Below are 22105 nucleotides of genomic sequence, written 5' to 3' on the forward strand. Positions count from 1 at the left end.
AAATGTTAACTTTTACGTTATGCGTATTTTGCCACAAAAAACTTGGGAAGTTATGGTAATCAGACTCTAGAATGGTCCTCAGTAATCCCTGCCTCCTGGTATTCCATACCCTTCTGTAATCTTCTCCAATCGCATATGGGCTGGACTTGGGACTCACTTAGTCTAAGCAACGAAAGAAACTGGCATCATTCTTACTCTCCTTTGGATCATTCATTTGTGGGAAGCCATCTACCACGCTGTACAGAGCTCCATGGACAGGTCCATACAGTAGGGAACTGAACACCTGTCAACCGTAGGAATAAACTTGCAAGCAGATCCTCCAGCTGTCAAGCTCCCAAATGACTTCAGCCCCAGGTAACATAGTAACTGCACACTACTAAGAGGTCCTGAACCATCACACCCTGCTAACCTGCCTTTGCATTTCTGATTTTCAGATACTGTGTGAAATGTTATTTCCAGCAGCTAAATTTGGGAGTAATTTGTTATGCTGTCATAAACCACTAATACCAGAGGTGGGGAGAGAGGAATAAGGGAAAGATGTGAAAACAAGAGAATGCATCATGAAAGAAAATCATCGCAAATGCTGGTATGTTCTGCACCTGAAATATTGCATAAAACGTCTTATTTTAGGGGCACCTGGGTGGTTCATGTCAGTTAAGCATCCGACTTTGGCTCAGGTAACTATCTCACCATCTCACTGCTCAGGAGTTCGGGCCCCATGTCGGATTCTGTGCTGACAGCTCAGAGCCTAGAGCCTGCTTCGGATTTTGTCTCTGTCTCTCTCTGCCCCTCCCCCTCTCTTTCTCTCTCAAAAATAAACGTTAAATTTTTTTAAATGTCTTAATTTATAATCTTAAAAATATTTCTCAAGTTAATCATTTAGTGTGTCACGAATAATAAACTTTAAAGGACAAAAGGAGAATATGTCAATCTTAAGAGACAAGAAAGTTGAGTTCACACAGGATATTAAGACAGCTTGAATCAGTTTCATTGGCATTAAAAGTTTTTATTCAGAATTTAATCCACAATCTATACAAGTTATTTACAAGGCATGAAAATGGAAAACAGCACAAAATACGATTGAGGTATAAGCTGAGAGCACAGTATGTCATGTTTCAATAAATATAATTCAAAATTTGTAAACTAAGTGACCAGATAGATGAGTCTTGTTTTATAGTAAAACCATATAAAATATTTATTTCACGTGAGGTAGAGGACAGTTTTGTGTCATGTGATGCAACCAACCACAGCAATTTTAACCATAAAACTGTACATCATTGGCAAAATTTTAAATTGAATTATAGTCAGTATAGTCAACAACTTGTTTCAATAGTTGCAGAACAGGTATTTCATTTACTGCTTTCACAGGTTAGAAATTCAGAAATAATTTAAGACTACTGTGTTGGCTTAAAATCATCAGGATAAGCAAATACTTCTAACAGGATGGTTAAAAGCAAGTGTATTTTATGTTTCCCAAACTATAACTCCCCCCAAAGTTGTCCTAGATTAAGCAATTCTTTTAGCAGGACATTTTTACTAGAACTACTTTAAGTATGCTGTGCTTTATTTTCAAGTGAGGTATCTATATTGAAGAAAAAAATCTTACAAATTTCTTTTACATTCAACTAAATACACTATTTTGTTTTCTGGGCTTAATTTTTAAATTTCAGTTTTTACATTTGATCATTTTCTAATTCAAAAACAGTAGCGCTATATAAGACATTTAAGTCTATTACTAAAGAAAAAGGCTCCAGGTTGCATTATGCAGCTTAGAAGCCATCTAAAATGGAAAGATTTTACAAAAAAATTTAAAAAAAAGAAAGAAAAAAAAAAACTGTCCTTTTAAAAAGACGCAATACAGAATACCCATACAAATTTCTTCCAGTAATGGAAATGCTTCAGTATCCTATAATAGAAAAAAAAATTTAAGCTGTTTATTCAATCCCACAACGTATAATACAGCAGTAATGTGTCTCTTATTGCTGACAGCTTCAATAAAAATTAACAAGTAGTTCTAAGCACAGAAATAGATGTACAGTATGAGCACAACTTTTCATTATATTGACTTTTAATGTCCTGTCGTGCAGATTAAATGCGTAAGAGCAAATGAAAATGTGGATTTTTCCCCTATGCAATCAAAACAGAAGTCATTGAGAAGAAAACATTAGAAGCTGATCAAAAACCTTCAGCATCAGCTTTACAACTAACTTTAGGGAAATATCTTGAACGCACTTCATATTACTCGAGTTTCCTTACCATTCTACTTTCCTTCAAACAGAAGTCATATAGATGTGCAAAGAAATTGGTTGTTCGGTCATGACTTCTGAAACATATGGATAACCTGCGAATATCATTGTACTCAATCTATTTCACCTACTTTAGCAACTGGTTTTTAATTCAATATGTACAAATGATTTTATATCTCAATTGGTAATATATTAAATATGTTATAAAATTAGTTCAAGAAGCATAAAACATCCCGACTCTCATGGACACAGAAATTCAAGCAAAACAATATGCTTTACAGAACTAAAGCACAAGCCAAACTTATGTGGTTGGTCAAATCTTTTGATAGTGTTACAAGTTGCATTTGTGAAATCAGGGTGGTTTAGAGCTTCCTCAATGACAGCAGGTTTTACATTTACTACCTTTATAGATTTGGTACCTTTTACTCGTAACATTTAAAGAATAGAAACTATCATCACCCAAATTAAACATCACCCATCACCCAGTAAGCTAATATTCTATCTTTTTTTCCTTAAGATGCTCTAGCACTTTTGCTAGGCCGTTCTTTAATGCAGCTTTTTAAAGTAAATATTTTTATATTTTTCCTAAAAAGAATAATATTACAAAGTCTGAGGCAAAATCTGCTTGTCTAATGAATTGGCACACAAAAACTAACACCAAAACAAACTTTAAGCTAGCAACCAACACACAAAATGAGCATGCAAAGTATAGAAGAATAAGTTTATATGGATAAGGTTGTTTCAGCAGAGGCCACTTTTAAAGTATTACAAAATCTATTTTCAAGCTATGTGGTGCAGTTTAACTTAAAATTACTTTTAACTAGAATAGGCATAATATTTACAATTTACTAAAAAGCTATATTTTCAAGGAAGACAGACATAAACCTATGGCACATCAATGTATCTTCTGGAAAATGAAGACTATACAATTTCATGTGGCAAATTTTCCTTACACAAAGGACTAGAAAAAATATTTCTTTAGTCAATTCAACATCAAGAGTTTATGATAATTTAAAGGTGTTTAAGCACTGCTTAGAATTTTAAAATAAAATATTTCAAATCGCAATTTGTTTTAGAACTTTTGGGTTGAAACTTAAGTAAGCTTGTCATTTACTATGTAACATAAGCACAAAGATTTTTTAATAAATTAGAAAAATGAAATTATAAGGCTTGAGTTTATCTCCCAAAAAGCTTACTGTGACACAACTGAAATGAACTTTATCATAAAATGTCTTCATGATTTTTCTTTCTCCAGATCCAAATAAAAGGTATTAGGAGATTATATCATTTTTAACATTTGCTCCTGTATGTCATTTTAACATTTGTTCCTCCTTGAAGAGACTCCAAGAATCAACAAATTAAATTGCAGGGTTAATATAGTAAAATGAAATGGAAAATAGGAAATACACATTTAGATCACACTCTTGTAAAGAAACTATACTTTGAGAAGTACAAAAATTCCTTCAGGATATGTAAGTACCATGAAGCAAAATACGAAAATAACTGGCTGAATGATAACCTACTGATTTTTGAAGTTCTATACCAGTAGAGCATCTATCGTCTATGCTGGGAATAGTATATAACCTTAACTCTAGCTGATTTATTTCAAAAATAAATTTAGCTCTCAAGTAATTTCATACAGTACCCTACATGAGAACATAAACATAAAATTACTGGAATAATAATATCAGTAAATGGTAACTTCAGGAAACTTCCTTTAAAAAATGCATACTAAGAACTTTACCTAGTATTTTTTAAGCCAAGAGTTAAAGAATATGAAATTTGCCATCAAAGAATGACAGACTTTTCTGTGCAAAAAAAAAGTGCAGAAGATTTGTCCTCCCCCCAAACTATGGAATTTCTTTGTCTTCTAAAAATTATCTAAAAACCTTTTAGTAGCAGGTAACTAAACTTCCCTATATTAACCTCTCATACACTATCAGGTGACTGTAAATTCCTGATTTTGATATTAAGTAGTAATTGAAAATGGTCCATTCGTGCAAATATTGATAAGACTTAACATTTAAACATACAAAAATCTAAAATAACCTTCAAGGTATTTAATATTTTACAATTTAAGGAAAAATGAACCCATTAAGGAAAACAAATCTATTATATAAATTTCAGTAAGACCCATAACTACATATAAAAACTGTACAGGAGGATTATGGATTGTATACAAACTGATATACATCAATGGTATCAGTTTTTCTCAAGAACATTAATATTTTCACACCTCTATTAACAACATAACCAAAGTTCAAAAATTATTACATTTTATTCCCTCTTCTAAAGTTGCTACATAAAAAAAATTCTAAATACAACCACATTTAACCAAAAAACAAATTACAACCACTTCTTGTGTTTTAACAGCAGCGTATAACAAAGTATGTTATCCTTCCTCATTATGCCTATGGGGTGTGCTATAACCCCATCAATGAAATTCCTCTTTTGACAAAATGTCTCTTAGGAGACATTAAAAAGAAAAGAACTGGTGGAAATTCATTAATATGAACCAAATAAAAGCAAATTTTATATATAATAATGAGTAAAACTGTTATCAATTTGGAAAGGAGATTGTGTTAATGAAAAAATGGAGATTCAACTCCTTCAATAGCTCTATATATTTGAAATATGAAGTCACTAATGTATGTAAAATTGAGTGTGAAATATGGATAACAAAACTGACCACAACTATCCATCACACAATGCGGCTTTTAAAAAGTGTACAACTGCTAAATTTGCAACAGAATCTAGGCAGATTATCTAACAGTTGAAACCATGTACTACTGTCACTAAGCCAATTGAAAAAAAAGTACAAAGAAACACACATTTTCATTCATTTGGAAAATGTAAAAATTTATGTACTAATATATAATCTCTTCACTTTCTCTGATCTACAAATGGATAGAATGCCTAGTTATCTTCATGCAGACAAGTTATTCAGAATCCAATAATCAAAGCACACACAGAAAGAACAAAAATAAACCCTGTTGGGAAACACAGACGTTATCTCTTTAAAGGTTTCTATTCTTTAGCAGTCTTAGATGATTTCAAAATCTGCAGCTTCAGCTCTTTTATCATCATCTCTAACTTCTGTCTTGCCTCCCGTTCCTGTCTGAGTTCATCTTGGAGTTCTTGCCTATCAGCCTCGGCATGGTCCAATCTCTGTCTCAGTTCTGCCAACTGTGGGATTTAAAAGACTGTGTCAGTTTTCATTCAGTTTTGTTTTTCCATTTAGTCCTCAGATCATGGCAAAGACCTGCTTTCAAATTACTTTTTACAAAATGAACTACTTCATGCATATTACAATCTCTTGATTAATACTATTCGTCTGACTCTGACATAGCATTGAATTGAAAGAAAAACAAAGGGAAGAGAACTAACATGACACCTAGAGCACTTTCATTATGCCCTACACTTTGATATACCTCTCACACAGCCTGCTCATGGTAAGGGTTATTTGATCACCTTCCCCAGTGAGCTACTATTCATTTTTGCTCGAGAGCTTCTGAACATAGTGGGCAACAGTTCATGTCTGTTAATTTGTTGATGTCAAAGCCCATATTCTATATTAAGATAATGTAACATTTGCTATTCAAAAGCTAGTGAGTAGCATTTTGGGCAACTACAGAAACCTAATGAAAGTTTAATAAAGCAATCAAAACAGAAAAATCATCTTGGATGATACAGCTTAAACTTGTGTTTAACAGAATTATCTATTTTTAAATCTTGCCCAATGAAATGAGCTTGATAAAAAGTAACTTCTTCAATAGAGAAGGTAACAACCTCAATTTCCACACTGAAAGGGCAACATTATACAAACTGAGTAATTCTTACCTGTGCTGCATATTCAGCCTCTTTGTCTTTTTCTAAATTTGAATCACAGGTACATTTTTGCTTCATTACCTGCTCTAATTTTTTCTCTAAGTCTTTCTGTTCAATATAAAATTCTTCCATTCTCTGAGCATGTTCATTCTGTAAAGATTCAAGCTCTTTCTGTAAATTCTGCTGCTCTTCAGTGAGTTCCTTCATAGCTTTTGAACTACTCAACATTTCAACTTCCTGTAATATGAAGAATTACAATACAATTTTTATTTTATTTCCATCATGTTAAAAATTTCAATGCAGGAAAAAAAATAGGTCAGAAAACATCTAATATTCAGCTGTCGTATCAGTTTCATATAGAAGTAATTATCTTGAAAACATCTCTAAAAATTTAAAAGAAAATTGCTTATGAGTAATAAAACTCTAAACAATCTTAAACACATTTACAATCTCTTGTTTCTTAATGATATGCAAAAGCCTGTTTTCACAATAGACTATCATTTAGATTTTACCATCTGAAGTTGTTGCTTCTTCTGCAAAATTGAGTTCAGTTTTTCCTGTTGTTTTACGTAAGTTCTCATTACTTCTTCCATGATTTTTCCCTTATCATCCTCACAAATGATATCTTTGACAAGAAGTGGCGATGAGGCTACAATATCACGGTCAATTCCTGTCTTGCTTGTGTCTCTGATGAAATTGCAAGTGGTAGACTCGGGTTTCTTTTTACTTGTCGAATTATTTGAGACTGATGGATCTTTGAGAGGAAAAATGAGGTAACAAAAAATGAGCATCACTGTTAAAAAGTCACTAGAACAATCCACAAATGAAAAAAAATTCATTTACAAATAAAATAAAAATAATAAAATAATAAACTTAAGAAAAGTAGTGCAAGACTTCTACAATGAAAACTACACAATAAAGTATCATTGAAAGAAATTAAAGACCTAAATAAATGAAAAGACACCCCATGTTCATGGATTGGAAGACTTACTACAGTTAAGATGGGGCCATGAACTAAATGTCAGTGACCACAAAATTCAGTATGTTGAAATACTAATGCCCAATGATGGTAATAGGAGGCGGGGGCTTTGGGAGATAATTAGGTCATAAGACCTATGATGGAATCTATGCCTTTATAAAAGAGACTCCAGAGACCTCTCCTGCCTTTTCCATCATGTGAGGACTTCCATCATGTATCTGAGCCGAACACAGACATTTATGAACCAGGAAGCAGGGCCCTGCCAGACACCAAATCTGCTGATGCCCTGATCTTGGACTTCCCAGCCTCCAGAAGTATGAAAAATAAATGTTTGTGGTATAAGCCACCCAGTCTGTGGTATTTTTGTTACAGCAGCCTGAACAGACTAAGATAGATGGTAATACTCCCCAAGGGGATCTACTTTTTCAATGCAATTCCTATCAAAATCTCACCTGGCTTGTGGCAAAAATTGACAAGCTGATTCACAAACTCATATGAAAATGCAAGGAATCCAAAATAGTCAAAACAATCTTGAAAAACAACAAATGTGTAGGACTCACAATGCCCAATTTCAAAGCTTATTACAAAGCTACAGAAAGCAAGACTCTGTACTGGCATAAACACTGAATACAGAAATAAACCCATACTTTCATGGGCCACTGGTATTTGACAAGGGCACCAAAACAATGGAGTCAGGAGGGAACAGTCTTTTCAACAAATAGTGTTGGAACAACTGCATTCATATACAAAGAGTGAGGCTGAACCTCACACTGTATGTAAAAATTAACTCAAAATGGAACAAAATCCTAAATGTAAGAGCTAAAACTTTTATATGCACATCTTCGTGATCTTGAATTTGGCAATGGTTTCTGAGAATAACATCTACATAAGCAATCAAAGACAAAATAAATTGGACTTCATCAGAATTTAAAACTTTTGTGCTTCGAAAAACACCAACAATAAATGAAAGACAACTGATAGAATGGCAAATCATGTATCTGATATGGGTCTACTATCCAGAATATATAAAGAACACTTACAAGTCAATAGTAAAGAGACAAATAATCCAAAGTAAAAATAGGCAAAGGATCTGAAGAGATTCAATAAAACATGGAAAGGTACTCAATATCACTAGTCATTGGAGAACTGCAAATCAAAACCATGATATACCACTTTACAACAACTAGGATGGCTATAATCAAAAGACAACAATAAGTGTTGACAAAGATGTGCAGAAACTGGAACCTTCATAAGCTGCTGGTGAGAAGGAAAATGGTATAGCTGCTTTGCAAAACAGTTTGGCAGTCCCTCAAGATGTTAAATATGATCCAGTAATTTCACTCCTAAATATATACCCAAAAGAAATGAAAAAACATGTCTACATTAAAATGTGTGCATAAGTGTTGACAGCAGCATTATTCATTATAGCCAAAAAGTGAACACAATTTGGGATGCCTGGCAGGCTCACTCAGTAGAGCATGAGACTCTTAATCTCAGGGTCATGACTTCAAGCCCCATGTTGGGCATGGAGCCTACTTAAAAAAAAAAAAAAAAAAAAGGTGGACACAATTCAGTGTCCATCAACTGATGAGTGGACAAGCCAAATGTGGTATATTTATCTATACAACAGAGTATTATTAAACCATAAAAAGAAAACAAGTACTAAAATATCCTACAACGACTGAGAAAATATTATGCAAAGTGAGAAGTCAGACAATAAAAGGTCACATAATATATGATCTCTTTTATATGATATGTCCAGAATAGGCAAATCTATAAAAACAGAAAATAAATAGAGGCTGGAGAAAGAGGAAAATGAGGAGTAACTTCTAATGGATTACACGGTTTCTTTTGGGGGTGAGAAAAATGTCCTGAAATTAAATAGGTGTATTGATGAACAACTTTATGAATTTACTGAAAGTCACAAAACTGTACACTTTAAAAAGGTATATTTTGTGGTACATGAACTATATCCCAACAATTTTTTACAAGTCACTAGAATTAATTTGGGAGATATACTGCAAATAAGACTTACTAGTATGTTACCGGTTATTATTTACCATATTTAAATCCAAAGAAAGCTGAATTTTAAAAATCTCAAAATTAAAGTATAGAAACCCCCTTGACCCCAAGAATCTTCAACTACTCCAGGAAAGCTGCAACAACTATCACACTTTGCCTAAGCTGTAAGCAAAGTTCTGCTGCTAGAAAGAGGATAAAAGAAGCAGCATTTGTACAGATATGTCTTGTTTGGTCCACGGCACTTTAAAAGCCACTGTAATCGGCAGCTCTTTTATTTTTTTAAGATGTCCAGCCAGCATTCTGCTTTTATGCCATCTGCTTGGCTCTCACTCACAGCTATGAGTTTTCACTCCTTGCTTATCCCATGACTAAGTTTCCCTGAGTCCTACACCTCACTACTCTTACGTACTAAGTCTTAGCATTAGTAAATGGTTTCTCCATTCACAGCAAATTAAAAAGGACCTTCTGAAAAAAACTGACAGAAAAAAAAAAAAAAGGCAGGAAAGGAAAAAAAAAAAAAAGTCATACAAAAATCACCCACAGTATGAAACCATGTAGTCCACATATCTGTATCTTTAGCCGCGATAGCTATCACCGTGCTAAAAAAAAACTCAGAGTTTTGAAAGGTACATTTTTTTTCAAGATAAAAGCTTCAATTATCTGGAACATTCTCTTACCTAGAAATCTTCTTTGAAAATGCTGAAAAAACAGATTAATCAGATATTTGATTTCAAAAAATAATTTCTGAATACTTACCTACACGGCTACATAATTCTTTACTTGTTTTCAAATCCATTTTCTCCTGTTCCTCCAGTGAGACATCTGGATACGATACCACTTTTTGATGTTTCCCACTACTATGAGGCTTCTCTGATGGTCTTGGTACGGTCCTACTTGTCTCTGTCTTTGTGACCTCTTTAGACTGGGATACAGCAGAAGTAAGCGACACATTTGGTGCAACCACTTTATCACACATGTATAAGTAATAGCTACAGACGGAGAAAGGCAAAATAAGACACATGTTACACTTGGGTAAAAAAGCAAAATACATTAAATCTATTTCTATCATTAAAAAATTTTACATTAAAACAGACAACATAACAACTCAGAAAATAAGGGTCACAGAAAAGAATTCCTTAAAAATTCAGTACTTTAGGCAGTAAGTGCAAAACTATGAGTAATTTTCGTTATTTTGCAAAAAGTAATCTCTAAGCACAGAGAGATACCCACAGGGAAAGAAAATTAGTCTCATCTCCTTCCCTCAAAACCACCTGAGAATTAAAGGCATCAAGCACTTTTAGAGCTATTTAATAGCCCTAAATAGGTAAGGCTTATGCTAGAAAGAAAACAGACCATATACTACTTGGAGAACCATTTTCTTGCCTGCCACCCGTCCAAAGCAAGGAATCCTTGCTCTGTTATAGAGAGGCTGATTCAGTTCCACACTATAAGGCTAGAGCCAGATTCACCACAGGCCCAATCAGGAGCTCCCAGGGCCCGTCTTCTATAGCAGTCTGAACACCGCTACTGGGCAACAAGTCCTACTTGTTTCAAACCCCACAGAGCGATCTTCCTAAAATACTTCAGTAATTCCTAATTTGATAAAAATTCAATAGTAAGTTGCACAAAACTAAGATTGAAGGCATGACTACCAATTTTGCTCAAAGCTCACATAAAATTTTCTGCAGATTACCTGAGAGACCCATGGAACAAATTGGAGCTAGATATTGAAATACCATACTATTAACTATAATCTGCATAACCTTTAGCCAAAAGATGCAACCATTTAACTGACATAATACTTCATTCCCTAAATGCTAATGATCTCTTCTTACATCTGATTTTCTTTACGCAGTAATCTATATTGTTCCTCTTTACCAATCACATGAATTCTGCAGATGAAAACTCAGTATTCTGCTAAGAAAACGGACAGGTTTAATAATATCCAAAGAGTTACTTCAACACAATAGGAATGGTAGGAACTGTGCAAATGTAAGTAAGACTGAGATTCTTCATCACCGTGGGGGGGGGGGGGGCGGAATATATACTTACAGCAATAAAAATCTAGGAATCGACAAATAAAAAGTTTATAATCTAAGGTGGATTTTTATTGAAAATGTGACACTGGATTTTAAGGGATATGGTTACTATGAAAACTTCTTAATTTCAAAAAATTTCCTTGTAAAATATCAAAGTTGCATGCCAAACTCTTGAAGAGTTGGTTTACCTCTTAAAAGGAAGGAAATTAAAGGAAATTTTTCAATGTTTACTTCAGGGTGAAAAGGAAATGATGATTTCCTAGAAAGAACATACACACCAAGAAAAGGTTATCTCAAATATTCAACACAATTTACAATTCATTTATTAACAAGCCTAAAACTAAATAATGAATTGGCAGAGTCTAGAACAGTACCTGACATATAGACGTTGAAGGAATGATGAATGAATGAATGAATCAATGAATGAATGAATGAACGAACAAATAAGCCAATACCCACTCACCTGGGGTGTAAAAATGAATGTGTCTGCGAAACATGGTCACCTTCCTGCTTTATAACAGGGTACCATGACTGTAATTCCATTCCTGATGATGTATCTATCTGTAGAAAAATGTAGAAGGGAAAAAGTTCATTGAAAGAAGATGTGATGGTTAATTTTATGTGTCAACCAGATAGGACCATAGGATGTCTCCGGAGAACCCTAGTAAGAGTTACATTATTTAAGAGTCATCTTCTAACAAGGCAGTCTGTCCTTAAAGTACCAAATCTAGTCACTCAAAACAACATCAACCATCCTTTCAAAAATAGTTTCAGGGGCACCTGGGTGGCTCAGTCGGTTGAGCGTCTGACTTCAGCTCAGGTCATGATCTCACAGCTCATGAGTTCGAGCCCCATGTCGGGCTCTGTGCTGACAGCTCAGAGCCTGAAGCCTGCTTCAGAGTCTGTGTCTCCCTCTCTCTCTGCCCTCCTCAACTCATGCTCTGTCTCTGTCTCTTAAAAATGAATAAATGTTAAAAAAAAAAATTTTTTTTTTAAAAAGAAATAGTTTCAGTATGCATGTTTAACATGGATTATCACAAATGATTTCATAAAATTTCATACTTACGGAATCTATTTTTTAAATGCTTTTTAATTTTTGGTGTTTATTTTTTGAGACAGATGGAGCGTGAGCAGGGGAGAGGCAAAGAGAGAGGGAGGCACAGAATCTGAAGCAGGTTCCAGGCTCTGAGCTGTCAGCACAGAGCCTGATATGGAGCTTGAACCCATGGACCATGAGATGATGACCTGAGCTGAAGTCAGATGCTTATCTGACTGAGCCACCCAGGCGCCCCTATTTTTTTTAATGTTTATTTGAGAGAGAGCAAGAGAGAGCGTGCAAGCAAGGGAGGGGCAGAGGGAGAGGAAAGAGAATCCCAAGCAGATTCCCTCACAGCTGTGAGATCATGACCTGAGCTGAAATCAAGAGTCAGATGCTTAACCCACTGAGCCAGCCAGGCACTGCTGGAATCTATTTTTTAAATCCATTTTAAATAGCACCTTACAAATGTACAGCATTGGTAAGTTCCGATCCTTCTTGCTGCTACAATCAGCTAGAATATACCCTTTCCCTACAGTATTTGTTAATGGATTAGATGGCATTCTATAGCAACAAATATTTGCCAGGGGAGTGATGGCATCACTAAGATGGCAACATAGGTTGTTCCTGACTTTGCCCCACCACCCCCGCCACACGCAAGAAAAACAACTAACATCTATTCAAGGGCAAGTCACCAGTGAGAGAATGCTGTAACACAGGGGGTGGGGGTGGTGAAGCTGAAGCGCCCCATCGCACCTCAGAAACCAAGACAGACTACACTAGAAGGATGAATGTTAGCTGAACCTACTGTGGTAATTCACTTCACAATATATGCAAATCAAACTATCATGCTGTATGCCTTACACTTAGTGATGATATCGATTATTTCTGAATAAAACTGGAGGGGAAGAAAAGTGAATTGATAGAGGGATGAATAGGTAGATATATAATAAAAGAAGTATAGTGAAATGTTAAAAAAAAAAAAAAATTAAAAAGATAAGGGAACCCAAGCAGAGCCTCACAGAGTAACCTGAGTGGAGGAGTAGAATGTCCAGAAAGACCAAGGCAAATAGAGTCTGCAGCACAGAGAAAGGTGCCCAGAGAGAACTCCACAGATCTGTGGAGGGTTTACCTCAAGAATTCAGCATAGTACCTGAGCAGCCCATGCTTGTGAGGAAATTTCTCAAAGCCGGGTCATGCCTTTCTTTGAGCAGCTAATATGGTGACTGATGTGAGGGGGGTAGGAGTCCAAAAAGCAGCCAATTTATCCTATTACGGCACAACTCAAATGGGCATTATTCACTCCACAGCTCCCTACCAACTTGGATGAAACAGTGATGGGATTGCATTGCACATTTTTACCTTCCCTCTACCCAGTCTTGCCCCTACTCCCTTCCTTTCACAGGCAACTGATCTCTAATAAACATCACAAAAAACAAACACACAAGCACCACAAAAGTTTGCCAAGCTAAACTACTTTGCCTAACACTTATCAGTAAACCATACTTCCTCATAAACTGTACCTGTGAATAAAGGCAAAGAAGAAGGTAAACCCTTTTGGCTACTTAATGAGCATCTACCTGATGAGAACTTTATACATCCTACTTAATTCTAACAATAACTTACATTAAGTAGGTATCATGATCTCCATTTTACACATTAGAAAAGTGAGGTTCAGAAACTGAGAAAGATGGGGCACCTGGGTGGCTCAATTGGTTAAGCATCCGACTTCGGCTCAAGTCATGATCTCATAGTTCGTGGGTTCGAGCCCCACGTCGGGCTCTGTGCTGACAGCTCAGAGCCTGGAGCCTGCTTTGGATTCTGTGTCTCCCTCTCTCTCTGCCCCTCCCCTGCTCGTGATTTGTCTCTGTCTCTCAAAAATAAATAAACATTAAAAAAAATTTTTTAAAGAAAGAAAAGAAATAGAAAAGAATAACCTGTGGCTACTAACTTCTCCCTTATTTGGTTTGTTTCACATGGCCTCCTCACTACCACTCCCACTCCCACCACCACCACCACCATTCAAATTACAGTAATGACCCTGCTCTTGTGGGAAAAGAGTATCTTATTAAAGGGGGAACAAGACTCACTTGGTAGAGGAGGGAGCTAAAAGGTGGCAGTATTTGGGTGAGCAACAAAAACAAGAGGCTAACAGACAAACCCAGTGGAGTAAGAGAGAATGGAATTAAGAATGAGGTGAAGGGTGTGACAAAAAGGAGAGCTTCATATTCTTCTGACACTGCCTCTGAGAGTCTCCATTCACTTCTGCAACTGGGTAAAGTGTTTGGGAAATGATGCCATCATCCGATAATTCATAAACACAGCACTCAGAGGACAGCCACCAAATACCAAGAAACCAAGAAAACTATTTTGCCTCATGTCCCAATATTCCAGTTCAGAACCAAGAAACTACACAAAATGGAAGGGAAACAGAGCTCTAGATGCTAAGCAGTTGTGATTCAAGCAAAATTAATTCATAAACTGTCCATGGTTTGACTGGGGAGATCTCACTCATGGGGGAAGAAACTCAGAAGAAACCTGACAACCCACTACCCATTTTGTTAATGGGCCAAAAAGGAAAAGGAAAACAGCATTTGGAGCAAACATTACACAGCTTGATCAATCAGGAGGTGATTTAAGGCCAATTAAAAGCCAAAATTAAAAATACGGACAGGGCACCTGGGTGTCCCAGTCAGTTAAGTGTCTGACTTTGGCTCAGGTCATGATCTTGAAGCTCATGGGTTCGAGCCTCGCCTCAGGCTTTGAGCTGTCAGCACAGAGCCTGGATCCTGCTTCGGATTCTGTGTCTCCCTCTCTCTCTGCCCCTCCCCCACTCACACACACGCACACAAGCGCGCTCTCTCTCTCTCAAAAATAAACATTAAAAACAATTTTTTTAATCCACAAAAATAAAAATATGGTAACTTCTATTTGTAGGAGGCCAACATTCTGGTTAAGAATGAACAAGGAAGGCACCTGAGGGGCTCAGTCAGTTGAGCATCTGACACCTGACTTCAGCTCAAGCATGATCTCACGATTCATGAGATCAAGACCCACTCAGGTCATGATCTCACGGTTAGTGAGTTCAAGCCCCGCTGGCAGCACAGAGCCTGCGTGGGATTCTCTAGCCTTCTGCTCTCTCTGCTCCTCCCCTGCTTGCAGGCGCTCAAGCGCATGCTTTCTCTCAAAATAAATAAATAAACTTAAAAAAAAAAAAAAAAGGAATGAACAAGTAATTTGAAAAACTAACAAGACCACAAGACTAGGGAAATAAAGAGATTTTCAAAGGATTTAAGAATTGAGTATTCAGTGAGGGGACCCTAGGCTCTCTACAAGAGTACAAACAAAACAACAACAACAACCTCACAATCCTGATCAATTCTAAAGTTCAGAATCTGAGGCAAAATCATTTGTTTATTTATAAAATAAGCCAATCTCTTGTTTACACAGTTTCTCAGATAACTTAGTTCTACAAGTAAATTAGAAAGGATATTGCTGGTAACAACGATACTAAATAATAGATGCCAGGTGACAATCGACAGCCTAAGGAGAATTACAAAATGCAAACACAAACACTAATTCAAAAAGCAAGACAATCTAAGGGCTTTATCACAGACCAGGGCAAATAATTTAATAAAGCTCACTTGTCCCCTACCTTCACAACAGAGCACAGAAACTGATATTTAAAAAGTCTTGAGTTAACATGACATAGTTAAACTATATTCTATAACTTATACCAGATATAAATACTACACTGTATACATACATACCTACCACTTAGAAAGACTGAAAACTATTTAAGACATTTTAGAATTCAGGAAAAAGGTTAAAGTTTTTAAGAACACAGTGCTGAAAAGAGTAGCTTCATCATCCAGAAAACTCATTTAGGCAGAACATTTTTCACCAAAACACTATATGACAAGGTGTTAATAAGCATGGATAAGCTCACTGTAACAAATCAATGAAATACAAGATCAGCTAGGGTGCCTGGGTGGCTCACTCGGTTAAGCATCTGACTTGATTTCAGCTCAGGTATGATCTCAGGGTCATGAGATCGAGCCTGGTGTCGGGCTCTGTGCTGAGTGTGGATCGAGTCTGCTTGGGATTCTCTCTCTCTCTCTCTCTCTCTCTCTCTCCTTCTCTGCCCCACACCTACTCATGCACAAGTACTCTCCCTCTCTGTCAACATAAACATTAAAAAAAATAGATCAGCTTCAATTAAATCAGAATTTCTTTTCTAGAAGTCATTTGTTAAACTCATTATTTAGAAAATAAAGCAAGCTCCACTTTAAATCAGTTATATATCCCAAATAATTCTGGATGTACTGCCCAAGATATCAATTGCTTCTCAGTTTTTTTAAATTAAAATTACCAAAATTGAGACATTTTCTAAAGTTTTTTCTTGAAAAATTTTTTTAATGTTTATTTTTGAGAGAGAGACAGAGCGTGAGTGGGGGTAGGGCTGACAGAGAGGGAGACACAGAATCTGAAGCAGGCTCCAGGCTCCAAGTTGTCAGCACAGAGCCAACGCGGGGCTCGAACTCACAGACCGTGAGATCATGACCTGAGCCAAAGTCAAGAGCTTAAGCGACTGAGCCAACCAGGCGCCCCAAAAGTTTTTTCTATTATAGATATCTGGAATCTCAAATCTCCTGAATAGCAAGTTCTAAACTTCTTGACTTGAAATCTGACTCAATTTTGATCAAGTTCATTTCAAAGCTTGATTTAAGTTTTACTATTTTATTTATGATCCAAAGCCAGTGCATATTTCTATTTTCTATCATCTCTAAACTTCAGATGCCTCCATAAAGAATTGCTAGCATTTTAAATATCCATCCCTAATTTCTGCCCTTTATTTTATTTTCTAATCTCACACAATCCAACTAACAGAATCACAGTCTAGGGATTTTAAAGAAACCCTCTTTAAAGATCACCTAGTGCAGTCCCCTAGCCAACGTCTGAATTCCCTATTCAAAATCACTGACAAGTGGCTATCCAGCCTCTGCCTGTACAGCAGCTTTAGGTCAAGGGCCATCTTCTTTACTTTTGTGTATTTTCAGTACCTAGCACCATGCCTGGCATGTAGAAGGAACTAATAAATATTTGTTGAATGAATCCTGAATGACAGCTTAGCTCATTAATTCCCAGGGTGGCCTTTTATCGGGTTACTGTGCTACCATGAAACTGAGAAAGAAGATAGTCTCTTTCACATTCAATATCCTTCTACTCCATGAAGTACCAGAAAGCCCAACAGTCTCTGGGGTGTATTTTTAGAAATCAGACCTACAAATTAAATAATACAAATGATGGGGAAATATACAACGCTAACCATGATAAAATGTTGGGATTTGATTTTATCTAACATGTGGTAAGCCATAAACACATTTATAACAACTTATCCTAACTGTGTGTTAAAAACAATTAAGAAAAGCACATATTATACAACAGAACATTCACAGGCATGCCAGATTTTCTCATCTATTCTGCATTTGTGTCAACATACAAATTAGGTCTTCAAAAAAAGAACAGTGTAATTAAATGGCACAGCAGTGTTGCTACTACTGATCAGGAATAAAAATTAGATACCAAGATATGAGCACGTATTGCCTCTTATCTCACTTTTCAAGGTGGGAAGAATTTATTTACTTGGTGTTTTTAAACATCAGAATAGAATTCATTACATTACTTGGCAAAGGAGAGAAGTAGATCACTTAGTATCTTAAGTTAGAGCCCTAAACATTTTTAAATGCTTTTATCGCCCAACTTCCCCACCGTTATCTACCGCGAAATGAACAGATGGCATCCTCATCTGAAACACAGGAAAATTTTCAGACATATTATTTCATTCTTTCTCTAAGTCATAAAACAACAAATAACATCTATGAAAGCAAAATTAAAACAATCCCAAAATGTACACAAGAGTAAATTTTAAATAAATAAAAATTAGGAAATGTTTTATAAAAATTTCTCTAAATTTCAACCTACGGTGTTATATACACATGATCCTTTAAAAATCACATTTCCTAATAAAGAACTATTGTGTTTTTGGTAGTACAATGCTTTTTAGTCTCACAATGACAAATAATTTAGAGAACTTAATTTCATTTACAAGAAAAAACAAAAAACAATAAACATTTTAGTCACCACTTTCTGGATACAAAAGCAATCCTACCCACTCGGCACTATTCACATATAAACATTCCAATTTATACTTAAAAAAAAAAAAAAAACACTTTACAATTCCTAGACTTATCTCCAATAATAAACTTTGCTTTTAGATGATACTCTAGTTTTTAATTATAGTAGCAGATTAATATTATGACCCTTAATTAAATCCAAATGACATATATTGATGAACTAAAGAAATCCAGATAATATCCTCAACATATACCGGTAGGATTTCCAAAGTCTCTCCAAAAATTACATTAAAATTTTTTTTAATATGTGGAAAAATTATTTTTAAAAACAGAATTTAGAAAAAGCTATAAGAGGTAAATTTTTAGATTGTGGTATTTATTCCTAAAACAGTATGCATCCAAAGGACTAGCAGATTGGTAAATTTAACAGACTATTCTAATGATGTGCTTACACAAGAAATAAAAGATAATATATATTAAATATACATTACTTTGTACAAGCCCAACATAAATCATTAGCAACCTTACTAAACACATGACTGAATACACAGCTAAGCAATAACTCCTTAGGAATAAACTGGATATACCTGTCAGGGCCTTTTTGCTGTGTTATTATAATACTAAGGCATTCAAGTGGTCAATAAATGATTTCAGAAGGACACAAAGACAGCCTACCACACAGCTGCCAACAACTCTTACTGAAAGAAACTGAATCTCTCACTGAAGGATCAAGTTTCCTCAGTACTTCCAACATGTTGTGAATGAGCGTTTCAACAACTGAAAGAGGAATAGTGTTACAAGGTAGCAAATAGCTACTTAAGAGATTTTAAGGCTCAATCTTGTGCCTCACTTCATTGTAATTATTAGAATTAATCAACCTAATGCAAAACTGAAACAATATGATCTAAGCACCTCCACTAAATTACCAAACCCAGATAGATCTTCTGGAGATATAGCAATGTCTGCTGCTCCCCCACACTGAAACACACCACCTATTGCACAAAGCCAATTTTAAGTTTAAATAAGTGCTCAAAGATGCTCACAGGAAAAGCAAAGGCTCACGTTTTTATAATGTGCAACTATTATCTTAAATCCTTTATGGAAATAAAGCCATGTGAAGTTAGTAGTATGATACCACTCCCTTCACAATGTGAAGGAAAAGGAGCAAACTGATATAAGTCCTGTTAAGTTCCTACTTGTAAAATAATAAAAAATAATAATAGTAAGTTTATTTATTTAAGTAATCTCTACACCCAATGTGGGGTGCGAACCCACGACCCTGAGATCAAGAGTCATGTGTTCCGGGGCGCCTGGGTGGCGCAGTCGGTTAAGCGTCCGACTTCAGCCAGGTCACGATCTCGCGGTCCGTGGGTTCGAGCCCCACGTCGGGCTCTGGGCTGATGGCTCAGAGCCTGGAGCCTGTTTCGGATTCTGTCTCCCTCTCTCTCTGCCCCTCCCCTGTTCATGCTCTGTCTCTCTCTGTCCCAAAAATAAATTTAAAAAAAAAAAAAAAAAAACGTTGAAAAAAAGAGTCATGTGTTCCTCCGAGTTGAGCCAGCCAGACACCCCTAAAAATAAAAATTTTTATACTGGAATTTTACAGAGACCAATTCATTTAATATGACAATAACTTAGCAATCTCCATGTCACATACATCTTTTCACTAAAATACCTGTATAAATCTAAGGTTTTGCTTTTCCAGCCCATTTCAACATATATGCTTTTTCAAAAAATGTTTTTTTTTTTTTAATTTTTTTTTTTCAACGTTTATTTATTTTTGGGACAGAGAGAGACAGAGCATGAACGGGGGAGGGGCAGAGAGAGAGGGAGACACAGAATCGGAAACAGGCTCCAGGCTCTGAGCCATTAGCCCAGAGCCTGACGCGGGGCTCGAACCCACGGACCGCGAGATCGTGACCTGGCTGAAGTCGGACGCTTAACCGACTGCGCCACCCAGGCGCCCCAAAAAATGTTTATTTTTGAGAGAGAGAGAGAGAGAGAGACAGAGAGACAGAGAGAATGAGTGGGGGAGGGGCAGAGAGAGAAGGGGACAGAGGATCCAAAGCAGGCTCCACGCTGACAGCAGTGAGCCCAATGTAGGGCTGGAAGAACCCACAAACCCACAAACCCACAAACCATAAGATCATGACCTGAGCCAAAGTCGGTCGCTCAACCTACTGAGCCACCCAGGGGCCCCCCAGCATATGTGCTTTTTAAAAAAATTATGATGGTGCCTTCCCCACTCACGGTCTGTCACTTAAAAATAAGTAAACATTAATAAAAAAAAATTTTTAATTATGATCTCTGTGGCGCCTGGGTGTCTCAGTTGGTTAAGCGTCCAATTTTCTCTCAGGTCATGATGTCGTAGTTCATGGGTTCCAGCCTGGTGTGGGGCTCTGTGCTGACAGCTCAGGGCCTGGGGCCCGCTTCAGATTCTGTCTCCCTCTCTCTGCCTCTCCCTCACTCGCACTGTGTCTCTTTCTCTCTCAAAAATAAACATTAAAAAAAATAAAAATAAAAAATTATGATCTCAGATCATTTTGGCCTTCAATTAATGTATGTTGAGAATATCAAAATGAAGATTAATTCTTTAATGTAGATTAATTTTACTATATGCAATGTAGTCTATTTTTTATTTTACTCTACTTCATTTTTTTAATGTCGGTGACCCACTAAATTGATTTCGTAACCCTCCTGGCCCTCAACTGGGGTTCTCAAGAGATAAGCCCAAATGCCCCAAGGCATCCACTGTATGCAATGAATTAACTTCACTTCAAAGCTTTGAGAATGGTAGTATACACCATCTTTGGGAGAAATGATGAAACCATCACTCAGATCATTTTCTGTAGGGCTTAAATCTCCTTTCTTGAAACCCCAGATGAAAAGGGCTGCGTGAGTGACAAACTGCAATTTGAAAAACCTTGCTCTAAATGAACGATCCTAGAATTGGTCCACAAGTATTATTTCAACAACTAGTCTTGTATTAATAATAACACTTGTGCACTGTGCATTTGCACAGATTTACAAAGGATTACATGTGTAATGGAATAAACTCCAGTGTTAATTATCATCTATGTTGAAATTATGAATTACAAAATTTTGTTTTCTTCTTTGCACTTGTTTAGGATTTACTACAGTGGGCCTATATTGCTTTCATAACCACACCAAAAACAACAACAAAAACACTTTTAATGTGGAATAAAAGCCCTAGTTTTACCAAAATGATCTTTAGTGAGCCTCTAAACTTTCATATTCCTTGTCCCCATAAGATAAACAAAATACGCACTTTTAGGGCTATTTGAAATCTCAAAACAAATTCAATACCACAAGTAAAAACAAAATTTTGCTTTGCTTTAAAACTAAGCCTCTTTTTCTCCTCAAAAATCACTGGTAACTTTATAGGGCTAGTTAAGACTCTTCATTCAGTTATTCAAACCTCTATTAAACATCTACCACATTCTAGATTCAAAAACTAGAAGATAAAGTCCTGCCCTAAGGAGCCTCCATTTAGTCTTTATGTACATATTTCTGTGACCCACTTCTAAGTCTAGAAATCAGTATGAGTTTTAAAGTAATTTATATCTTTCTATTCATTCCTTTTTCTGCCTAGCATGGTACTGTAATACTTAATTTAGTGAATGAAGCAAGCTTCACCTTAAGAAAAGACTTAGAATTTAATTATATATCTTCTTTTTGCTTTTCACAGTCTAATAAAATCCTTAAGTTATTTTAAGTATATGAACCCTCATTAGACCAAAATTCTGCATGTGGACAAAATACAGTTTCCAGTCATTACTAAAGCTATTCCCAAACTAGTT

At 36.0% G+C, this 22105-nt stretch overlaps 1 protein-coding gene across 2 annotated transcripts in view; it reads right to left on the reverse strand.

Moving 5' to 3' along the window:
• Positions 1–985: 985 nt before the first annotated feature.
• SKIL (SKI like proto-oncogene) overlaps positions 986–22105 on the reverse strand; it is a 29608-nt gene continuing 8488 nt past the window's right edge. For both annotated transcript variants that reach the window (XM_043594925.1, XM_043594926.1), the window contains exons 3-7: positions 11578–11675; positions 9832–10064; positions 6587–6828; positions 6087–6311; positions 986–5432 (exon numbers count right to left, since the gene is read on the reverse strand). In XM_043594925.1, coding sequence (XP_043450860.1) covers positions 5274–5432; positions 6087–6311; positions 6587–6828; positions 9832–10064; positions 11578–11675 — 957 coding nt within the window. In that variant the 3' untranslated portion in view covers positions 986–5273. The remainder of the gene's footprint in view (positions 5433–6086; positions 6312–6586; positions 6829–9831; positions 10065–11577; positions 11676–22105) is intronic.

The sequence above is a fragment of the Prionailurus bengalensis genome, chromosome C2, assembly GCF_016509475.1.
Source record: "Prionailurus bengalensis isolate Pbe53 chromosome C2, Fcat_Pben_1.1_paternal_pri, whole genome shotgun sequence".
Classification (NCBI taxonomy): Eukaryota; Metazoa; Chordata; class Mammalia; order Carnivora; family Felidae; genus Prionailurus; species Prionailurus bengalensis.